Below are 24,459 nucleotides of genomic sequence, written 5' to 3' on the forward strand. Positions count from 1 at the left end.
TAAAGTCAAAACCTTACAGGTTTCTTAGCCCACTAGTCAGTCTTTTAATATTAGTCTTTGTTGCGCTTTCAGAAATGTCTCTGGATTTCTGTTGTCTTCTGATTGCTGTATAATTGAAAAGTGTGCTTATGAGCTAGCTGCACTAGAAATAATATTGCCTACATCTACCTGAGGAAGGGCACTTGAGGCCCAAAAACATGTTTGACAATCTCCCAACTAAACAATTGGTCCAATAAAAGAAACCACAAAAAGCCTTGCTTCTCTTGCCTATCTGTTTGCAAATGGTAGGTAAGGGAGCCCTATGGGTTACATTTTCCATGTCATTTAGGGTTGTTTGAGATCATTTAGTATTTTTAAAATATATATTATGAGCAGTTGTGGGTTTTTTAAAATTAAGTCATTTAAATTAAAAAAATAACAACCCAAATCTAATCCATTGACTTTTCAAATAGACTCAACATTGACATTTGTCATTTATGTCAGTAATGCATGTTACACACAACCATGCCTTTAGAGCAAGAGTGAACAATTATTTAGGCCCATGGGCCACATACGGGGTTTTGTTGGGCTGCCATGGACTGGGTCAGCCCTGTGTCTTGTACAACAAGTCACCAAAACTCCTATGTTGGATGGGGGACATGGGCGCATGGGGAGTGGTGTTCAGGAGCAGGATGGGTGGGTGAAGCCAGAATCACAGGGCAGGGTTGCGGGGCAGTGACAATGTGAGGCCAGCAGCAGGGCCAAGCCATGATCTGCTACCCGCGTGCCCCTGTGATGGGCGTGGGCTCCGCAGGCAGGGATGTTCAGGGAATGGATCATGGGTCTGCCCCAGCCCCGTGATGTCACTGCCCCAAGATCCTAGCCCCAGCCCTGGATGTAGCTCCCTTCCTGGCCACATGTTGTATCCCAGTCCAGGGCCAAGAGCTGTGTGGGTAGGGCACATGACCAGGCAGAGAGCTGCATACGGGATTGGGATCATGGGGTGGTGACAGTATGGGGCCAGGCTGGGATGGAGCCACTATCCACTCCCTGCACTCCCCTACCCATGTGCCTGTTGCAGGCAGTGGATCACGGCTTGGCCACGGCCCCACACTGGCACCACCCCAAGATCTTGGGGTCTTCCCAGCCCCATCTGCCTGTTTTGCTCCCAGATGCTGCTTTTCGCTGGCCCACAGCCCTATCCCAGCTGCCCAACTGCATGCCCTGCCTGCCTGGATCCTGCCCCCAGTGGTGGGTGCTGGGTAGATGGGCCTGAGTCCAGCACCAGCAGCTGTAAGGAGCCACCGCTGCTGTGGCTGCTGGGAAACAGAGTCTGGCTGCCGTGCCACCCCAGCCCCACTGAACACTCAGGGGCAGCAGAACCTGCTGTATGTACCACAGCCTGGGCTGCCCCCATGCCTGGGCCGGGTGGGGCTAAGGTACCCATCATGGGCCAGGTAAGATTGCTCCATGGGCTGGATCTGGCCCACAGGCCATATTTTGCCCACCGTTGCTTTTAAAGGAATGTTTCTTACCATTTTTGGAGCCAAAGCACTATGGATAAACTTGATATAACCTTTGATAGACTCAAGGCACTCCTCAAAAAATGCCAGTTCATGGTTTCCACTCTATTTTTGACTACAGAAAAATAGCCAATCCTGCTTTGCAAAAAATGCAGAAAGATCAGAACAGGTCAGAATGTTTTTGACACACTGGATTTCTATTTGAAATCTCTGGGTTTGCCTTGTTAGCACTGCTAAGAGTACAGACATGATTCACATTGTAAGGCACCCTGCATCGTCCTTGAAAGGATCTTAGGGTGCTTAGGATTCTTCTAAGTCACTTCTTTAGAAGAATGTGCCTACAGTACATTCTTTCATTGGTGGCTCTTGGAGGATACAGTTATACTCTCATCAGTTCTCTGCCCCCTGCAGTGTTATGCACTCTTGGGACACACTGCAGAGAGCACTCCTTGTAGTGTGAGTAGCTCTAGGATTGCTGTGGCCCTAAAAATGCTGGCTTGAATAAGACCTCCAGATCTAACAACATATACCAAGCTTTGTAGAAACTCAGATCGACTCTAAACACCTAACCCAAATTGCCTCATTGTGCTGGCTCTACACTTAAGTATTGTGCAACTTATGCTGTTTCATCAATACAATATTTCATCAATGCCTTGCTCTGAGTTTCTTTATTCTTAACTACCTACTATTTTATTATTTGCAGAATGGCCTTATTGTTGCCTGCTACCAAGGTTTTGTGGATATTGTAATAGCCTTAGCACAGTGCCCTCATCTTGATGTAAACTGGCAAGACAATGAAGGGAACACAGCTCTAATAACAGCTGCACAAGCAGGTAATATTTTCTTTTTGTATCACCTTTGTATACTCTATTAAAAAGCAGCATGTTTGTTGTGGCATGACTTCTGAAATAAAGTACTTTTAGGGTTTGGGGTTTTTTTTACAAGTCAAGGACTTTATAAAATAATTCCGGTAAATCCATTCGAAAGGAAAGCTCTCATAAAAATTTTACTAGCTCATTGCAAACAACATTTGAGTGGGATATACGAGGGCAACCCATTAGTTAATTCTTAATAAAGGGTTTTAATAATTTAATTAAAAAAAAAATTAAAATCCTGCATTTTTTTTACCTTTTCCCTCCCATTACAAACAGCTGATCTTGCTACTGCTAACAGAGTATACTAGCAATTGTACACAGATATGGTATGTTCAAAGCTATAGCTTTCTCACACATATATTGTACCATAACTTGAGGGGCCCTCAGTAGTTGCTGACTATGAGAAAATAAAGAATTATCTGATAGCTTAAAGTATTTTTGTTGCAAATATATTATTCAGCCATTCCCAATTAAGAATAAGAAATATATTCAGACATGAGCACAATCCCACACACTCTGCAAATCCATGGCTGAGCCTGTGTGCATATTTACGATCTAATATCAGTACATTTTTATTATAATTCAAGGCTGCTGTAGTGTTGAACTGTAAGTAGAAACAAAGTGCCTATAGAAACAAAGTGCCTGAAACACAAGATTCACAAGAGAGATGAAAAAGGTCTGTATGCACTGGCCAAATGTTGGCTCTTCCTTTGTGTGTAGTATGCAGCTGAAAATAGCTCCCCTACCCTGCCAGGCTTTGGACTGCGATTATCTAGCTAGATCCTCCAGCCTAATCCTCAAAGGCAGTTATGACATGAGTAAGTAGCTGCCAAACCTTCTCCCCATCCCACAAATGGAATCCATGACATGCTTGTGGCAGTAGGCATGTTGGAAAAGGTATAGGGAAGTAGCACTCCTCCCCAAAATGCCAGCCTAGGAATGAAGCTGCACCTCCAGGAATGTAGTATACCTCATCCAATGCACCAAATGTCCTGATGGAAGATATGTAGGAGAGACCAGACAACAACTGCGCACCAGAATGAATGCACACCGGAAATCTATCAAAGACAGAAACACCCAATTACTGGTGGGGGCACATTTCTCACAGGAGGGCCACTCTCTCTCCAATCTCTCAGTCCTGATCCTCAAGGGAAATTTACACAACGCATCCCAGAGACGAGCCTATGAGCTCCATTTCATCAACCTGCTGGATACTAGAGATCATGGACTAAACATGGACATTGGATTTTTGATACATTACAATCTACCTGGCAACTGACTCCCCAGCCCAGCCCAGCCCCTGGCTTCTTTACTTTTCATTCCATCCAGGAAGAGCACACACCAACTGCTGCAGCTTCCTTAGCCTGATGAAGGGTTTTTGAACCCGAAAGCTTGCTTAATAACTATTCTCCAACCATTTGGGTTGGTCTAATAAAATATATCAAATTCACCCAAGGAACCTTGTCTGCCTATATCCTTAGACCAACACGGCTACAACCTAAACCCCTGCAGCCTAGGAATGAGATATTCTGTATTCAGCTACTCCCAACTGAATGGCATCCAGGGAGATCCTGTGCCTCAAACTTTGTTGCTAGACATGAAAAGCTGTCAACCAAAGGCTGAAGACTGGGTCAAAAATTCCTCCCACTCCCAACACTTGGCAAACAGTATGAGGGGAAAAAACATTTATCAGCACCCTTTTCCCTGACATCATGTTAGGTGGGCTTTTATTTTGTTTGGCTGAGGGGTTTTGGGGTGTTTTTTGTGGGGGGGAGGGGGGGGAAGGATGGGGGTTGGGTTTTTTTACACCACATGATAAACGACTCTATTCCAGCTCTTCTCTTCCTCATGACAGTAGCTGCACTAGGGCTACTGCACCCCAGAGCAAAAAGCAATTTTCCCAGCTCTAGCGGTAAAGAAGGAGCCAGAATCTCTGCATATGGCTGTAGAGAGCAGACATGAGCCTAGAGCGTGGCTGCCTGGCAGTAAATAAGATTCCACCACGCTGAAAGTGCCTACCCGATGATAACTAATTCTGAGACATAAATAAGGAGAACTTGTATTTACTATTGATAAATTACAAATCTGAGATCGAAAGAGATGAAAACAGTAATAATTAACAGCAAACAGATCAGGCTGAGGTATATATTTCATTTGTATTTAATGTACAACATTGTACAGGTGCTCCAAATCAAATCCCTCTTAAATGTTTACTTCTGTTTTAAAAAACACTGATGTGGGCTAACAATTATTTTTCAGGCCTTAACTATGACAACATTAGGTTTGGCAGCTAAACAGAAATCTATAGGTTTCTTTTTTTAATGTAGCAATGAAAATTAATTTGCCCTTTGTTGCTAATAAGTGTTTGGCTTTGCCTGAATTACACTTACAAAGGAGATTATGGACTACATTGTATTAAAGAAGTCACTAGGTGATAATAATTCTTTCTTGTAGAATGTTTTAATCCTTTTAGAATCATTTTATTTTTAGCAAGCTAATGATGGCTGTAGCTTTCCAATAATAGTTAGGAGAGCTCAGACGCTCTGTAACCTGCTTTGTTTTTATCTGTTCCAATATCCGTTTGACCCATAAAAGTTAGGACTAGTTCTCTCTGACCTTTATACTTCATTATAATGAGCTCAGAATTAATCCACAGTGCTGACATTGGCTTGACACTGTCCATCAGTATTCGATATTGATCCCAAAAGCAGTTGAGAATGACTAGTCAGCAGGGGCTTATGCAAACTCCAAAGAACTTGGCTGTTATTTTCCCCATTTTAATCCTTACCTACAGTGTCAACAGCAGTTATTCATTATCAGAAAATACTGCCAGAGCATTAATACATGTTGTCATGTGATCAGCACTGCAACTGGTAGAGGTGCCGCTTAATTATTGCTGAATTGTGAAAAGTAACCTAGAACAATATCCTTTTGGCAACTGAAAACAAAGATTCTGCATGGAACATAAGACTGGAAAGGACCACCTAGGTCATCAAGTCCAGTCCCTTGTGGTTGCAGGCAACCGTGTAATAGATACTTAGTCCAAAACAGTCCACAAGAACATCCCCTCTGACCCTTCCTGCACATCACAGCCCAAAGGCACTGGCCAATAGCAATTTAGGATCCTTAAGTACAAAAAAAAAGTAAGGCCTTCAAAAAATGACAGTGTGCCACAGGGAGAAAGTAGGAGAGGCCATGATGCTACCAGTGTCTTGGGCAGTTGCCAGGATAGGGAATTTGTTAGGTAATATATGGCTAGATGATCCTAGGAAGTGAACCCTGCCCTGTATTCGGAGAAAAGCAAGCAGACAAACAAATAGACAACCCCATCACCAAACCAAATAAAAGCATTTACTGCCAGTCTGGCCTGGGAAATTTCCTTCCTGAACCCAAATCTGGCAATCAGTTTAATCCTGCTGAGGTTAGTAAACCTCACCAGCCAGGCATGCCAGACGTTTGTCAGTACCAGTAAGAGCACCAGTGTACCCCAGCAAACCTCCCATCTCCATGGACAAATCTAGGATTATGAAAAGAGGGATGCAGATGGTGTGGTGCAAAATCACATAAAACAATGCACATTTTTCTCCAAGTAAAAAGAAACTAGAAGCTTCACTAATATGCTAGGGGTTGAGGGCTGTATTATTCAGTTCAAGATCAAAGCAAAAACGAATATGACTTTATTGGAATGTGAATTCATTTTCTCTATTATATAAAATGTATGACAACACAACAAACTAGGCAAAAAGTAATCCAAAAATGATGTTTCCTCAGTCCTGTTGCCATTAGAATTAAATGTACACCTCTTTCAGATAAATAAAAAAAAATCTGGCCTCCTTGAGATTCTTAATAGTACATCCAATGCTTCATTGAAAATTATTTCCATACCTCACTTAATGTTCATCTGTTATTGTTTCCACACCTGAAATAATATTTTTAGCTAAAGTAAAAAAAAAAGTCTGCATGGCTGTGAAATAGGAGCTGCATTAGGAGGAACAGATAACAGACAGCAGAATTACAGAAAAAAGGGTTGCTTGATTTGTGGATTGTTAAAAAAAAAAAGGAGAGACCATTGTTAGCACCTGTGGAATGAAGAGTTTAGAAGGAATCAGGTAGATTATAATAACCTTTGAAGCCAAATAAATCCCTTACTGCTGCCTGAATAGAAATGCTGCTGCCACTGTGAGGCAGTTGGTTTTAAACTTTGGATACACCAGGAATCCAAGGGGAGGCGGGGATGGGTGCTACTGCATCGCTGCATTCTCCCGACCCTTCCAGATCCAACCCTGCCCATCTGTCATTTCTAGCTTATGTTCAAAGTGTACATGAGGCTGCTGATTGAGATAGTGTGAAGATATGGACTCAGGTGCAATCAGTAGGCTGAGGATACCCAGATCTCCTTTTCCTTCTCTTCTGACTGAGCCCCCAGGGTCTCTGTCCTTTCCCAGTGCCTGGCTGCATTTCAGGATTGGATGTGGGTGAACCAATTGAAATTGAATCTAGGCAAGCCAGAGGTGATGCTCATTGGCAAACTGCTTGACTTGAGGGGGATTGGGACACCTGACAGTGATGGAGTTCAACCTCCTCTTATCACTTATATTCACAGCATTGGAATATTCCTGGATCCTATTTCGCACCTAGATCTTCAGAGGGCAGCAGGGGCTAGGAGTGCCTTTCACCAACTCCAACTAGTGAGAAGGCTACAATCTTTTGTTTCAGATTTAGATCTGGCCACCATCATCCATGGCTTCATAACTTTAAGTCTCGTCTACTGAAATGTCCTCTATATAGGGCTGCCCGTGAAGACCAGCTAGAAGCTGCAGCAGGTGCAGGATGCGGTGACCCACTTTCTGACAGGGATGGTGGAGAGCCAGTGGTGGAGCTGCTTGAAGTGCAACCTTTGGTCCGAGTGCAGCCTTGGCCAGTGGTTCTCCCCCGCCTCCCACCGCCGGGCTCACCTCCATGGGGCTGCAGAGCCACTTGGAGCACAGCCTTGGTGAGCACGGCCTGGTGGCTGGAGGCTCCGCAGCCCCATGGAACTGAGTCTGGCCGTGGAAGGCAGTGGCGGAGCCACTTGGAGTGCAGCCCTGGCTCTGAGCGCAGCCTTGGCCAGTGGCTCTCCCCCACCTCCTGCCACTGGGCCGAGCTCCATGGGGCTGGTGGAGCACAGCCCTTGCTCTTTCCCACCTCCTGCCACTGGATTGCACTCTGAATGGCTCCGCCAGCCCCACAGAGCTCAGCCCCACAGCCCTCCCCGGTATGCAGTTTTGAAACTTTCAAAATGTTTTAAGTACCCTTGTTTAATTTCAAAGCTGTTTTTTAAGGCTTTTGTTTAATTTCCATTTCGCTGTTTCGAGCTTGAAACGCACCAAAACAGCTTTGAAATGAAACAGCTGGTGAAATTTCGCACAGCCCTAACATCCAGTATGGTAGAAGCTGGCATTGCCCTGTGTGTCAGTGACTGCCCCAGGCATGGTCTTGCCCAGCTGTGCCCCTACTTTCCAGGCAAATTTCAAAGTGCTTGTTTTGACCTATAATTAGAGTTTGCTGCATATACATATTGCTGCCTCACTGGCACCTCAAGAGGGTGCCAGTAGAAGAGCAGTTCTTTGGGATTTGGTTCACACATTCACTAAGCATTGCTCATAAAACTTGGTCTCCTAGGCAGAACCTAGAAGTGGTAGTTTCCCTTGCTTACCCTCCCCCACTGCTGATTGTGGAGGGGCCCTGCTACCTGCCCCTGATTGGCAGAGAGTCGAAAACCATGTACATGTATTTACAAGTACTATCCTGCTGTGGAGTAAGTTAGTTTACTCCAGCCTAATAGGGGTGCACGTGTAGATGCTGAGATGTTTTATGAGCAGGTAATTAGTCTACTGTGCAGTAAACGCCTCATGTACATGCACCCTGTATGTAATACACCGGGGGTCATCCACTTAGGAAACAGCCTGTCTTATATTTTTCCCCCTTATCCCAGAAAGAACCTTTTGGACTTTGCAAGCACTATCACTAGGTAATATAGGGAACTTGTGAAAACAATAAGAAGAGGTATAGCCTGTTAATAAGGAAGTCCCTCACAATCTTAGGAATTAATTTCAAGTGAATACATTGCAAGAACTTATCTTTATGTTACTGTAATGTGGGTCACTGCCAGAGCCTATAGTTCATGGACCTTCCCAGAAGGCATAATGGTTATGAGTAAGGCTATTTAATACAGTATAAGTGTCAGAAATTTCAGCCAAATGGACCTTCAGGGATGCCATGGATCAGCTAGGTTTTTTTTGTGGTATTGTAAATAGCTTAGAAGAATAGATGCAGCTCATTGGTAGAGCTAGATGGATATTTCTGTTGGGGTGGTCAGGAGCCTGCATACACTGTCTTTGTGTGTGTGTACTCTTATAAACAGCACTTAAGTGGGTCCCTGTGGAATTTCATATGAAGGCTCACATATGTGGAAGAAGTCATTATTCCCATAAGAGAACAAAGATATTACTTGGCAGGGTTGCTGTTATGGAATCTGCGGTTTGGAAAGTGTAGAGATTTTTTCCTTCTGGCAGGAGTTGAGTCTCTGAATCTAGTTTGATGCCTGTAAAGTTGAGTCTCTGACAAGCAGGGCATGCTGAAGTGGTCCCAGGTGATACTGATGCGTGTAATTAGAAATAACTGACAGATCAGGTCCAGGGACCAAAGGAATTCTCATTGAGATGTGGCTTGGAAAAGCCAGTTGTATAGGTAGAAAAATACACATATTCCTCTTCCCCTATAATTGACTGCCACTAGTGTCAGACATTTCATGAACATTCTTGGCACAGATGACAAGTTATGGGGGAGAATGTTGTATTGTAGGTGTGGGTTTCCAAGATGAAATCTCACGTATTCTTTCACAACAGTTTAAGGGACATGTGTCTGGTTCCTTGGGACGTGGAAAGGATGATGATCTCTACATAAAGTACCACATTTATTCACATACCACATGTAGCTCCCCCCCACCAAATTGTGGTGTGGGTCTTAAGCAGGGAAGTTGATTTTCTGTCCGGAAAAGAAGCACTCTGTTTTGATTCTTACACTGCATCTAATTTTCACTCAAAGCAGCAACGGCATTTTTTTTCAGGCAGCTGAGGGAGTCAATTGACTTAATAGCACATTGTTTTTCATTCCATAGGTGTTAACAATCACCTCTCCTTTTTAATGGTTTTGATATTCCATTAATCAGACTAGACTTTCTTCTGGCAATTTTGCTGTGTTTTAGCTACTCTTGATCTATTTTCTCCTATTTTACAGCCTTGAATACTGCTTTTAGCTTTTTTCAAAATCATATATCCATCCATTAAAATCAGTCTTCAGCAGCAACTAAGGTTTCAATTCTTGGTTAAGCAGGAAGAGAAGGATGAGTGAGCGGAATATTGGGCTCTGACCCTGCTCTATGCAGTCATAATTATGGAAAAATCATTTTTCCTTCATTATGTCTTCTCTAAAACAAGGTGCCTGTCTTTTCTAGGGGAGTGGGTATATGAGCAAGTATGTTATCTGAATTTCAAAGTCCCGAAGTGGACATCTATCATCCTCAGATATAGTATGAGGCACAGTACATTTCCCTTATTGGGGATGAGGAAGTACCTTGATTGTCAGTCTTTCCTTCTGAAGTCCCAGGGGATCATAGTATTGTCATGTTAGAAGGGACCTCATCTGGTCCAACAACCATCTCCTCCTTTGCTTCTGTCTAGAAGCAAGCTAACATCCTTCTGGAGAAAAGGCTCGAAGAATTCGTGAACTTGGATGACAGAGGTTTCATAGGGACGTTTGATGAGGATGTGTATGAAGTAATCTAGGAATATGTATCTAATACCTGACTCTGTAGTTTGCATAGAATCCCATCGGTCAGGTTCCAAAGTATGGAGACAAGAAGGCTGTAATAAAAGGGAAAAGTGTCCAGGATACTGGAACACTACTTTCAATTGTGTTGCTTTGTAAAGGATCATGATTGAGACATGGGTCACATGCAAAAGAATCCATAGTTGACAACCTGGACAGGCTGGAGAACTGGGTGGACTGGAACCAGATGAAGTTCAACACTCAGAAGTGTAAGGTGCTCCATCTGGGGACAAACAATCCCCAACATACCTACAGGCTCAGTGGCGACAATTTGACTTGCACCACGGCAGGAGGGGACCTAGGGGTAGTGATTGACCAATGTGTGAACATGAGCTGGCAGTGCAATGCTGTGCAAACAACACGCTGGTATGCATTAACTATTGCATCTCATGCAAAACTAAGGAAGTGATAGTCGCACTGTACTCTGTGTTGGGTGATCACCGGGTACAGGCGCATGCCTCTGCACCTGATTGGCATTCAACAGTCCTCTTCCTGTCCGTGTCACCTTCCGCCATTGTCATTGGGTCGTCTCTCTCTCTCTTTCTTCTTTCCTGTCACGACTTCAATGTTTTGAATGATAAGGAGGGGAGGGGTTGGCTCCCTGACCCAACAACTACTGGTACTTGGTTTGCGTCGCCGGGTCCAGTTTCGGCGAGAAAAAAAAAGAAAAAAACCCACCTTGTAGTGGACGCAGGGTTGCCTCCTCAGTTATTGAGACTCGAAATGGCCTCTTCTCCTTTTGCCTGTCTTTGCCTGGACACTTAAAGGCCCGCATTACAGGCAAGTGGGTCTTTCCCTTTGCTTTTCCCGCCCTAACTGCTGCCATGCTGGCTTAAGCGACTGCTGCCAGCAACCGGCTGGAATAACAGACAAATTGGCAAACGTCTCTCTCCTGTCTGCCGAACTCTGATCCCCCTTGTTTCATGGAGGGGTCAGACAGATTCACTTCTTGGTCTCTGCTTTTCCCTGGGAGCTGGGCTACCAGGGTTAGACAGCAGTGGCAGGACTCCTTTCACTCTTAATTGCCACCGCACGGGCTTAATTGACCACCCACGGCAGCCACTTACCCAAATGTGAACAAGTAGAAAGAGCACATCTCCCCCTCTCCTCTCTCTGTTTTCTCTCCCTTCTTCTTCTTTTTAGTGGGAGCTTCTCCAAGCTCATAAGACCAGGTTGGGCTCTCACCCCATTCCCGGGGACTTCAGTCTCAGGTTGGGTATGGCAACCACCCTACCTGCCTGTCATCTTCCACTTTCACTCCCCTCTCTCTTCGGGTGCCCAGCGTGGCCCCGGATATAGACCCGACCGCCGATTCCTGCCAATCCGCCTCACCTGATGAGGTGGTAAAGTAGAGTTTGGGCGGATCGGGAGTTTCCACTGTAGCAAGGCCATGCTATTCCCACCCGGCCAATCCTCATGGGCAGGGGGCTGCCCTGGGTAAGTATCCTCCAGTTCTCCACACTGCACTGGTGAGATTGCAGTTGGAGTACTGTATCCAGTTCTGGGCACCACACTTCAACAAGGATATGGAAAAACTTGAGAGGGTCCAAAGAAGAGCCACCCATATGATCAGGGACTTGGAAGACAAGCCATACGAGGAGAGGCTGAGGGACTTGGGCCTTATCAGTCTGCAGAAGAGAAGGCTGAGAGGGGACTTGATAGCGGCTTCCTGCTATATCAGGGGAGTACATCAAGAACTCAGTGAACAGCTGTTCACCAGGGCACCCCTGGGGAAGACAAGGAGCAATGGATACAAACTCCTGGAAGGTCGCTTCAGGCTCAATTTCAGGAAAAAGTTCTTCACAGTAAGGGTGTCCAGACTGTGGAATAAACTCCCTCCAGTGGTGGTGCAGTCACCTACCCTAGAAACCTTCAAAAGGAGACTGGACTGTCACCTGTCAGTCTTTTCCTGCCTAGTGCAGGGGGGCTGGACCTGATGATCTACAAGGTCCCTTTCAGCCCCTAGCAATCTATGAATATGGTATCCCAGAGGACATTGTCACTGTAAGGCCAGTGTCCAAAACTACCAATTCTAATTTGCTGACTAGCAGGGCAATTCTGAAGTTATATATACCATATTTACTCGGCATGGGGAAAAAATGCTCCTTGTCTTATATTCACATACAAAAAAACCATCATTAAATACATCATCAATCATTAAAGTGATGCCAGAAGCAGCATATACTCAGTAATGAAAACAAACTATAAAGTTGATTCAATGCAGCCAACACTGAGCATGACTATAAAACACATGGTCCATATTGGGCAAACCTACCACAAGAATAGGTTAGTATAGCCTATCTAAATAAGATATATGGTAGTGCCCATTGTGCTTAGTGTCCCTTAGCACCGACTCTTTTCCAAGTCATGATGAAACTCTACAATGAATATATTTTGACTTCCTCTTCACTCCCACAGCTGAGCTGTGCCTTTCCTTTCCATTTTCAATGAATGATATTGATATTTAAGGAGTTTCTTCACTAGCCTCAAATATCTGGCAAACATCACCAAACAGTTCACCAAGAATCCCTCTGTCAGCCCCTCTCTCAGTATGTCACCTATGATTAGTGTCGCTTTGCCCTGCATGAGGTGGAACCTGAGGCTCATCTGCATATACATTTTTGGAGGATCCCAGGACTTGTGACAAGAACACCCAGCTCCAGTCATGGGTTGGGGACTAATGAGCAGATAGATCCTGTGTGATCGGTATCTGGAGTGCATGCACATACTATGCAATGGACAGCAATCAGTTCACCATTGCTAGAAACACTGTTGACACTGCGGGGGCCTAACCCAATGAACTATATGGTAAATCATGAGCATCCTTTTGTCTTTGGATTAATATCATGAATAACTTTTACAGCTATTGGATATTGGCTACAACATTTATGGTGATGGGGGATTGCTTTCTGGCTTACCCCCTAGTTTGCACCTTTGGCCTTTCAGTTAGGGGCAAGCAAGGCTAGGGAGCATCTAAACTGCAAGGTCTCTGGGCTTGTAGGATCCCTGCCATGGATTTGGGAATATCTGAAGCTCCAGACTGAGTCGGGGAGGTAGGATACTTGCTGGTGGTACAGCATTTCTTTTTTTCCAAAGTGAAAAACAAAATTTATTTTTTCCTGAGTGTGTTTCCCATTTAAAATATGCATCAGAACTAACTCCTAGACTAGTGAAGTAGTAGCATTTTAAAAAACAAAAGTACAGTTATTGTGCTAAGAGTGTTGCGGTGTCTGGTGGCAAATCCACATTACTCCAATCAATTGGAAGTCAATATAAAATGGTTCCAACAAGTGTAGGCATTTTTGTGATTATCCACTTTAGGGCTGGAAAGTGCATTGTTAGAAATAATCTCACAGGGTCTCATACTAGAAGGTCCTTGAGTGCAGATGTGGAAGTTTTGTGGCATGTGTACACTAAAGATGCAGCATTTGCTAATGTATAGAGATAGTGTAATGAAGGAAGATTGAAAAGCAGAGCTTTGAGAAACAACCGCACTTTACTCAATGTAATATAAGACTCCAATTTGAAAAAAGCCAGTGTGCCTCTGTATCTTACCTGCCCCTCTCTCAATATCTCTTAGAACCTAGCATCTCTTTTCAGAAGCTGCATGCCTTCTAAAATGACAAGTTCAGCTTGAACCAGGTGGTACCCAAAAGGTGGTAGTGGGTTCTTCATGTCTTTTAAATGTTCTTACTACCAACAGAGAGAAACAAAATGGATCTCTTTGCTGTTTTACTGGTGCAATAGAGAAAGGATGGGAGTTTTGTGAAAATGGAAATCATAAAGGAGTGACAAAAAGTGAGGAAGAATGAAAGGATTGAGATACTGGTAACAAAAGAGAATAAGGGAAGAAGAGAGAATGTGAAATGAAATGATGAAATAAGGGCAAGAGAAAAAGAATTAGTGTGTGTGGGGGGGGGAATTATGCAAAAAGAAGAAAAGAATGCCACATAAGAGTAAAAGAAAATAAACTGTCATGAAGGACAAAGGGAAAGGGGAGGAAAGGAGGAAAGGAGGAAAATTATAGTGATTTTATTTAATAAATTAGAATGCTGAAAACTCATATCGTATCTTGGGGTCAGGATGCACAAAACTGCTGTTGCTGAAATAGCCTTGTCATCATCAGACCCCAGTAACACAATAGGTCTATTTGATGCCCTTGGTCACATGGGTACATGCCCACCATGTTACTTAGAGCTGCCACTCAGTGGGGCTGTGAGAGAAAACAAGAGCACCAACTGATTATGGGGGACAAAAAATGACACAAGGATGTACAGATGGGTCAAAGGTTAAAAAAAGTGCACCCTCAGGGGACACTGAGCACAGAACCCCAGATAGCATCCACCAACTCTCAAAGGCACCCAGTAACAATAGAAGTACTGCTAACTTATGGGAATCCTTATTCACTCAGTCATTTGAAATGCATCCTGGATGCCTGATATGGCATTACTTGTCAGTCTTTAAAGCAGCTACCTAGAAGTTGTAGAACATAGCTTCACAAAATCAGAATAATCCCGTTTCATTACGGAGGCTGTAAATGCCCAATCAAACAGTTTCCAGCATATTATGGGAGGTGCTGAGTACCATCAGCATCCATTGATCTGTCAGGAAGCACTTGGTACTGTATAGGACTGGACACTACATTTGTACACACAAAACAGTGTTTGAATGTTGATGTTTTAAGCATCTTTCTTTCATCATACAAGGAATTACACATACTTTCAGGACAGTTAGTGCTAGTGCATGGCATCATGCCCACTTGTACATGGACATATCAATAAGGCAAACAGGATGATCCAGTGGTTAGTATCCAGGAGCAGGAACCTAACTGGTATGTGATTTTAGGAAAGTAATTTCACCATCCTGTTTTAAGTCCCCTCACCTGTAAAATGCCAATCATGACATTTGCAAAGCACAGAGAGAAAAATTCACTGGAAACAGCCTGAATTTGAATCATGTTGCAGCCATATTTAATAATCATCTTCATTTATACCACTGAACAGCCTAGAAGCCCCATTGTGGGAGGCCCTGTACCACCTAAATAGAAAAGACCTTAATGGACTAATCAGAATGAGCTCACAGGGCTGCTCAGTAAAGCAGATCACAGGGCATTATGGTTGAGGGTAATGACTCATTTCACAAAAAATATGCTCAGCCTATATACAGGTTATGATATCATCAATGGCAGCTGTCAATAGACTCCTTCATTTACTGAGTTCTGTACTACCTGCTACTTCGCAAGTTTAAAGGCAAATTCACTCTTTTAGAGAGAAATTAGTTTTGTTGCTCTTAATGTGATGTATAAGAAGAAGGTTTACCTCATAAGATTTACAGAAGAAATAATATTATATAAATGATGTAAGATTGTTTTCAGGTAGTTTTTCTTTCAGGTAATGAAAAATACACACCTCAGCTAGATAGTATTCTATGCATATTTCTATGTAGGAGATGTGCAAGACAAAAAACTGTCTTGAGTGAAGTATTCTAGATAAGAGATTCAGCAAGAATATAGACTGACAAAACTCTGGTCCTCTTCCTCATTCTATAGCTTCGAATCACCAAGCTGCCTCTCTCACAGTCCCTTTGCACCATAGGCCATGGAATGGGGTGGGCCACCCAGGCCATGGCCTGACCAACTTTTAGCACGTCAATTTATATAACCCACAAATGCACAATTGTCATTCTGGTTAAAACTGTATAGCTATTTTTCTAACTGCATAGCTAGCTAAATTGACATGCTAAAAGTTGGTCAGGTGGCCCACCCCATTCCACGGCCTATGCTTTGCACACACAGTTCATACTTTACCCTGCTCTCATCCTAGCTAAATTAGTTACTGCTAATCCCATAGTTTCTGCTATTAGGAATAAGACTTTAAATTGGCTATTAATAGAAAGCAGTATCATGTAGTTTGAATATAATCATTCGTTCAAGAGAATTGATGTAGTTCGACAAACTATGGAAGGGAAATTGTGACACAGAGAAAGCATCCTTAGCTACAAACTATTTCATACTAGTAAAGAAAAGTCACTTCTCATAGAACTGTGTTGGTGAAAAGCAACTGCTGATGAAAACTGCACCAGATGCACTAGTGGAGAATTTTTAAAAGTTGCTTTGTATGAATAATGAGCTGTTTAAGTAACATTTCTGGGTAAATTTAAATCACATGCATCAGAGAATATTCAACTGGACTACAAAGTGAGATCAAAGAATATTTTTTCCAGCTCACAGTAATTAAGCTGTGAATGTTGCAGCTGCCTGACAGACTGCATTATTATATACACCATCTAGCCATCATAAAATAAATGACAAGTGAAGGGAAAACTGTTTTGAATTAATCACAATGGCACTAGATATTTATCTTGTTCTGATACTCCAATTATAAGGGCTTGATGTTTTAATTGGTCTTCAGACCATTTAACCAGTGATAGTCTTTCACTGCTCAGAGTATCCTTGCTGACACTGACAACTGTGGCACACACACAAAAATTAATGAAAGGCAGCAATGGCCACTTTTGGAAACTAAAATTTGACAGTAAAATATTAGACATATACATTTTACTGTAAAGTTAGTAAAGTAATCCCTATATCCAATTGCTAGGGAACAGCCCAGTGGAAAAGAATATGTAAGAAATAGTATAAGGGGAATATTTAAAGTAATGCTTTTTTGTCTAATATCAACCCTGCCAATGCTCTGTTAAGGATTTTCAGCTCTATCTGAAAGGGGGGGCGCGCACGTGGCTACAGTGTTCGCAGCCTGAAACCAGAGCTGCCAGACAGGCTTCACGTACCTGGATTGTTGCCGCTGCAGCCCTGGGAGGCCCCAGGGACCTCCTTTACCCCACCTGGAGCAATTTGCTGTGCGCCACAGCATGCGTGCAGGAGTGTGCCCTAGAGACAAGCAGCAGCAGCACAAATATGTGCCACTGCTATTTGTCCCTGGGGAAATACATGTGCATGCTCATGGGAATGCACCCATAGTAGTTTCATAAAGGACTATTCTCTGTTCTACATTGCTATCCACAGGTTATATAGCTGGCCCAGAAAAGAGGCACCTTACTCCTGTCTGGGTACCCAGGACACACCACACACTTGCTCCTAACTACTGCCCATATATGGCAATCTACAGGATTATGTAGATTGTTCTGAATGGAAAGGGGCAGCTGCAGTCAGAGTCAGTCAGAGCTGGGAATGGGAGGTAGGATTCCAAGTTCATACTCCCATGTTCCAATCCCTAAGTCATGCCACTTAGTAGTCACTGCTAGGATAGCATGTGGGAAAGGATGCAAGAAAAGAATCAAAAGTTTCAAATAATCTAAAATGTTAGGCCAATGATTCTCAATCTTTTTAGGCTTGATACCCCTTGGTAGGTTTGAGTGACTCCTTGGAAAATGCCAGCTCTTTTTTCACTTGTTTTTTCCCTTAATAGAGCATTTTTTCTATTACAAAGAACTCAGAAAGACCACAGCAGGTCAGAATGTTTTAACACATGGTTTGCACACTTAACTGCTAACATTGAGCGGCACCCGCAGCATCCTCAGAAGGATTTCAAAGCATCCCAGGGTGCTGCATCACTCTGGTTGAGAATCATTGTTTTAGACTGTTAACTCTAGTATTATTTAGCAATAACAAATCTTCTCCCCCTCTGTTTTACTCCTTTACAGGGCACATAACCATTACAAACTACTTGTTGAACTATTTTCCTGGTCTTGATATTGAGAAGAGGAATGTATTTGGATACACAGCACTGATGAAATCTGCAATGCAAGGCCGAACAGAGTGTGTGAGAACCTTAATGTTGGCAGGTACGTGAAGTGCTTTGCTTCTTTATTGTCATCCTCATTGCTCATGGAAAACATGACAGTGCTGTGCATCAGTGAAAAACTGGCACTTCCACTCTTACTTTATTGAGTGCCAGGGTGGAGCTTTTGCTGCATAAGTAAGTATGTTTGGAATGTCCTATACATAGAGAAAAGAAGCAGTGATTTTATAATGTTAATGATAATGGCACTTTGGTTTACTGTGGAATTTCCACCTGATCTCCAAGGAAATTGCAAGCATTCATCAAATTAGTTACTTATGCATTTCTCATGAATGATATATTACTATTTACATTTTCCAGATGGGGAAATTGAGGGATGAAAGGTTAATTGACTTGTTCACTGTCATATGATAAGTTTAGGAAAAGCATGGAACAAAATGTAGATTCCCCCATTGTAGTGCTCCAATCAATATGGCATTTTTTCTGATTGTATGAACAGAGTAGAGCACAGTAGGTTTTTAATGTTGGTGAAATACAGGGTCATATACCTTTTTTACAAAAGAATAGGACATGTTGCTGGAAAACAGATAAGGGTCTGCAAAACTGAACAAGGTTCTTACAGGAAGGTTTGTGTGGTTCTTTCTGAGTTTCCTTACAAATATTTTGCCTGGTCCAAATGGCATAAGCCCAATACAGTGTTTCAGTATTGTTTAACATTTTGGTGAAACAATACTGATTTGGATGATAGGATTACTTAGCAAATCTGTGGACAGCAATATCGATGGGTGGAGTCGCAGACACTTCAGAGGTCAGGCTAGGATCCAGAATTACCTGGATAGAGTCGAAAAAAGGTCTGCAATCACTCAAATAAAATTCCACAAGGACAAATGCAGTCTTGTACTTGGTTTGGAATAACTTCAGACACAAATACAGACTGGAGAATGACTGGCTAGGCTGTGGTACTGCAGAGAAAAACCCAGGGGGTTGTAGTAGAGCATAAACAGAATATAAGCCAACAGTGTAGCATGCTCTTGTTGCCTAAAAGGCCAACAGCATAGTGAGTTGTAGTAACAGGAGCGTCTCTTACAAATCAAGGGAAATGATTCTTCCACTCTGGCACTGGTGAAGCCAAAGCCTCATCTGGAGTACTGTGTCGAGTTTTAGGCCCCACACTGCAAGAAAGGTGTTGAGAGTTTTTGGCCCCATACTGCAATAAAGAACCGGTGGAGACAAACAGCAATGGTTAGAGACTTTGGAAGCATGAATGACTAAGGACTGAAGCATCTTGGATATTTAGCTCAGAGAAGAGAAGACTGTGGGTGAATATAAAAACATTTTTCAAATACCTGAAGCATGATTATAAACAGGGGAGAAACAGACTTTTCACTGTGACTGTAGAGGACAGGAATAGGAAAAATTGCCCCATATTGCAGCACAGGAAATTTACAGATTACAGAAAGAATTTACTGACTATGAGTATGGTCAGGTATTCAATGGACATTTTCAAGTCCAAGTTAAACAGACACTTGACTGGCATGGTCAGGGATGATCCTGCCTTGAGCAGGGCACTGGACTAGATGACCACCTGAAGTCTCTTCCAAGCATGTTTTCCTATGAAGATTTAAATGTCATGCCGTAACTGCTTGGCAACTGTTAGAATTATAACGTCCCTTGGTATTAACTACAGAGATATTACACACTGCATGTGGTAATTAGCTATAGCTCTTTCTTAGGTGGCACTGTTGCTCTTTGAGAAATCAGCATGGAGTGAATCAGTGTAAAAAACAAAAACAAAACATACTCTGGACTATTTTTATTTCTCTGTAACTATGTCCTTCTGCCATTAGCAGTCATTTATAGAATATTTGTCATTATTTTTTTCTGAAGCTTGGGACATATAGTATCCATTATAGTAAAGGAAGCATTTTGCTTGATGACTTCATTACACTGGCATGAGGTTGGAAAAGGAAAATAAATGTTTATAGTAACTTAATTGCATTCTGCATTGATTTTGAAACGTGATTTATATATAACTCATTTCATTTGTTCATTTACTATTATCTATTCTAGTTTATCTTTGAAGTTGCCTTGTGAATGAAAATACATGGAATAGGAAAGTTTGATTTAATACTTTCTTTCATGCATTTTGATATCACAGAAGAATGACTCTTCTTCAATTTGGACATTGCTGAATGACAACCTTCTTATTGCATAAGGAGAATTAACACATCTATTTTTCATAGTATCCAATTTCCACAAGTTGGTCCGATCTGAAGAATTAATTACTAGAGACTCTGGGGTAATTCTGGAGATGTTATTTTTTTGCAAGATTTCCTCAGCTTGGTGTTTTGGAATCAAAGTTTTGACTAGGTTGCATGATAATTAATCATTTAACTGACCTCCCCCAGAATCATCTCACTTTCCATATTCCAAAAGCTAAGGCCCCTGTTGCCTCATTGTGGTGGGACAGTATTCCCACTGGCATGTATGCCCATTGAACTGTTCAAGTGTCCACAAATGGATCTGGGACTTCTCTGAATTACACAAGACACCACAGTGCAGCTGGTTTCCTCTGCTAAACAAAAAACATAACATTTCTGTCTAGGTAATCATTCTGGTTTGGTTTTAAGTTGCAAATCATTTGCTATTTGGTTTCCTACCTCTCTTTCTGACAATCTGCAGAATTGCTTTTTGCATACTGCATTTATAGTTTCATAGTTTCATAGTTGGTAGGGTTGGAAGGGACCTGAGGTGATCATCTAGTCTGACCCACTGCCGTGGCAGGAAAGAGTACTGGGGTCAAATGACCCCGGCCAGATGTTCGTCCAGCCTCCTTTAAAGGCCCCCAGGGTAGGAGCCAGCACCACTTCTTTTGGAAGTTGGTTCCAGGTCCTAGACGCCCTGACAGTGAAATAGCACTTCCTAATGTCTAGCCTGAAACTACCCTCCACTAGCTTGTGTCCGTTGTTTCTTGTAACTCCCAGGATTGCTCGGGGGAACAGGGACTTTCCCAATGCCTGCTTGTCCCCCTTGACTAGTTTGTAGACTGCCACTAGATCCCCTCTCAGCCTTCTCTTTTGGAAGCTGAACAGGTTCAGGACCCTCAGCCTCTCCTTGTAGGGCCTGCCCTGCTGACCCCTGATCATGCGGGTGGCCCTTCTTTGGACCCTCTCCATATTGGCCACATCCCTCCTGAAGTGCGGCGCCCAGAACTGGACGCAGTACTCCAGCTGCAGCCTGACCAGTGTCGTGTAGAGGGGGAGAATCACCTCCTTGGACCTGCTTGAGATGCATCTGTGGATGCACGACAAGGTATGTTTGGCCTTCCTGACTGCATCTCCACACTGTCGGCCCATGTTCATTGTGGCATCAATGATGACTCCAAGATCCTTTTCTGTCTCAACGCTGGTGAGAAGGGAGTTCCTCAGCCTGTAGGTCTGCTGCTGGTTCTTCCTCCCCAGGTGCAGTACCCTGCACTTGTCAGTGTTGAACCCCATCCTGTTCTCTTTGGCCCACCCCTGTAACCTGTCTAGATCCGCTTGCAGCCTGTTCCTTCCTACTAGCGTATCCACTTCCCCCCACATCTTAGTGTCATCTGCGAACTTGAACAGGGTGCTTTCTACCCCCTCGCCCAAGTCACTGATGAAGATGTCGAATAGTGCGGGCCCGAGGACCGAGCCCTGGGGAACCCCATTGCCCACATCCCTCCTTTGCAGACCTTGTCACAATAATAAACATTTAAAGTTATTGATTCCTAATGGCCAAGTTAAATAGTGTTTATATAACAACTGTTAATCTGTCTGCTGTTCCATTACCTTTAGTATCTGTTGCAACAGCAGTTGGTATGCTGCTAGGATAGTTGGCACATCCATGACTGGTATGCCTGGGCAAAAGAATAAATTTAATCACTATTAGCAGAGAATACCCCTGTTTCTTCAGAGTGTATATTGTGGTATGTTTCAATATATTGTCTATTTCTGCGGCATACGGATGTTTGTATGTTAGCGTCACACAAGATTGGGAGCAGGGAAGGAATGGTAAATCAGGGAGCCAATAGAGGAGGAATGAAGTGAGGCTGAGGCAGCCGGTGAGGTTCATACTCAGGGGAATGTTTCGTTACATTCAGCAATTTTCCAGTTTATGAACCTTGGTTAAACTAGGATGATGTCAGTGTGTGGTTACTATGCAAAGATTCTGTCCCATGTTCCCAGAAGAAAAGAAACTTTATATAAACTAGATGGAAGGTTACCAGCACATATTAATAAATTGAATATTTTAAAAAAAGTAATCAAAAGATTATTGGAAGTTTCAGTAAAAAAAAATCTCTTGGAAAAGCAGTAAATTCTAAATTTGGCAAAATAAGAAACCATTGAAATCACCCTTAATCCTACCTTCGTGGTCTCTCCCTAAAACTTAAGCACTTGACTAGGAAAAATGGCCTGATGAGATGACTTTTTAAATTCTATAGGCACCATGGGGGTGTACCCAACTTGAGAAGGCGGCTGGCCAATTTTGCGGGCAGATCGCAGGACCTGCCACCATTTTTGTGGACTTATCATGACAGGCCCCCCATGCCTCTGATTGGTGAGTAGCCCCCATGACCATACCCCCTGCCACTGATTGCCTGAGAGAGCTGTCTGTCATGCGGCTCCACCTCATGCTGCTGACTGGTGGAGAGGGACAGGGCCTCACAACAGGCAGCCCTCTGAGCCAGTCAGTGGCAAGGGGTGGAGATGGCAGTCATCATGGCTGCTTTCCTACATGCTGGCAGTTCCCTGCTTGCCAAGCTGCACAGATGGGAGGATTTCTGGCTCCCACTGAGCAGCCAGCATTTTATTTTTAGCCATCTTTTTTTTTTTGCAGATTTCATGGAGATTGCCTGATTTTGCAATTTCAGTGAAATCCGTGAAATTGTGATTTGAGTTGGTCCCTATTTATGAATCTTGCAGACTGGAGCCTACTTAACCTCTTGTAGTTTCATATTTTGCCTTCACATGAGATGAAATTGGAGCCTTTGGAAAACTTAAAAATGTCACAGGAAACAGATAACAAAACTATCCATATGCACAGGAGTTAAATGATTTGCATCTTCGGAGATCTTTACATTGTGGATAAGAAAAAGTTGTGGTGGTTGTAAGACACCCAAAGGATAGCATAGAGAAATGAAATAGGTAAGATAAGATAAAGAGCAATAAACTCTTGAGTATCTGTATGAAGTTGAAGAGAAAGTGTATTGCTCAATGCAGGGTGAACTGAAGGATAATTTGTTATGGCACAGATGGCCTTTGTAAATTAGAAAGATACTGCAAGCATTCATATGTCAAATAAGGTAAAGCATAGGAGGGTGGGTATTATATTGCTGATGTTAGAAATGTACAATATTCAGGAAAACTGCTTCATGAATTTAGCAGGTCTACAAGTAAAGGTTAATTCTCTATGGAATCCTTTAACTCTGCATTTTTATGGTTTCTAATATTTGTTTTTTTGAAATACTTTAAAAATAGCTAAGAACAAAGGACCATCAATGTTATCAAGGATATTTTAAGATTCTACTCCCCTTTCTCCCACTCCAACATAACTAACTGGAATGTATTTACAGTATTTTTCCAGCTTAATAAGGTTTTTAGTTTGGCACTTTCAGCTGTGTATATGTCACATTATGGCAATCATGAAGCTTGCCAGTGTTACTGAACAGTAAGCAAGTAAGCAGTCAGATAGTAATCATAAACAGGTTTGCCATGGTGTTTTTGGAGCCATAGACTTCATAGTGTTTTTGAAGCCATAGACTTCATAGTTTTTAGTCTTTTGGTTTAATTATTTTCCTTTCCTTTCTGCCTTTCCAAGTTATTGCTACTGAGAAGGTAACTAGTATGATGATAACCTGTCTCTTGTGTGTGTTTGGGTGGTGCTTGTGGGACACACACACACACACACACACACACACACTTTGTTCCTGTCTACATTCTAGGAAGCAAAAATGAAGTTTCTGCTTCTACGGAAGTCTCATATACAAACCACTGTAGATTAAAGCTTGCCAGACTGATCTTACAATGAAAATGATTAGAGTACTAGGGAGCAGTTCACGTTATAAATCACTACCAGGGGGTTAGACTGGCTATGTGACAGGTAAGTGCTAGAGACTCTGCCCAACCTCCAAGCTGCTTAAATGTGGACTTCACAACAGTTACCTGAGGAAGACATGTAGGTAAAAATCTGTGATTGGGACCTGGGTTTTTTTCTAAAAATTGGGTTGTCTCAAGATGCTTCAGGAAGAGACACCAAAATATGGGCACTCATCTTTTTTATAATCTTAAGCATAATAGACTTTAGGGCTGGAAGGGACCTCAAAGATCAATTCCAGCCCCCTACCCCAGGGGCAGGAAGTCAGCTATGGTCAAAGGATCCCAGCAAGATAAGCATCCAAACATTTCTTGAAAGAGTCCAGAGTAGGTG

General features: G+C 42.8%; 1 protein-coding gene across 1 annotated transcript in view; it reads left to right on the forward strand.

Annotated features, from left to right (window-relative positions):
- ANKRD33B (ankyrin repeat domain 33B) overlaps window positions 1-24,459 on the forward strand; it is an 89,930-nt gene that overhangs the window by 55,074 nt on the left and 10,397 nt on the right. Inside the window, exons 2-3 of the mRNA XM_006016526.2 lie at window positions 2,206-2,335; window positions 17,909-18,049. Coding sequence (XP_006016588.1) covers window positions 2,206-2,335; window positions 17,909-18,049 — 271 coding nt within the window. The remainder of the gene's footprint in view (window positions 1-2,205; window positions 2,336-17,908; window positions 18,050-24,459) is intronic.

Source organism: Alligator sinensis, unplaced genomic scaffold, assembly GCF_000455745.1.
Source record: "Alligator sinensis unplaced genomic scaffold, ASM45574v1 scaffold82_1, whole genome shotgun sequence".
Classification (NCBI taxonomy): Eukaryota; Metazoa; Chordata; order Crocodylia; family Alligatoridae; genus Alligator; species Alligator sinensis.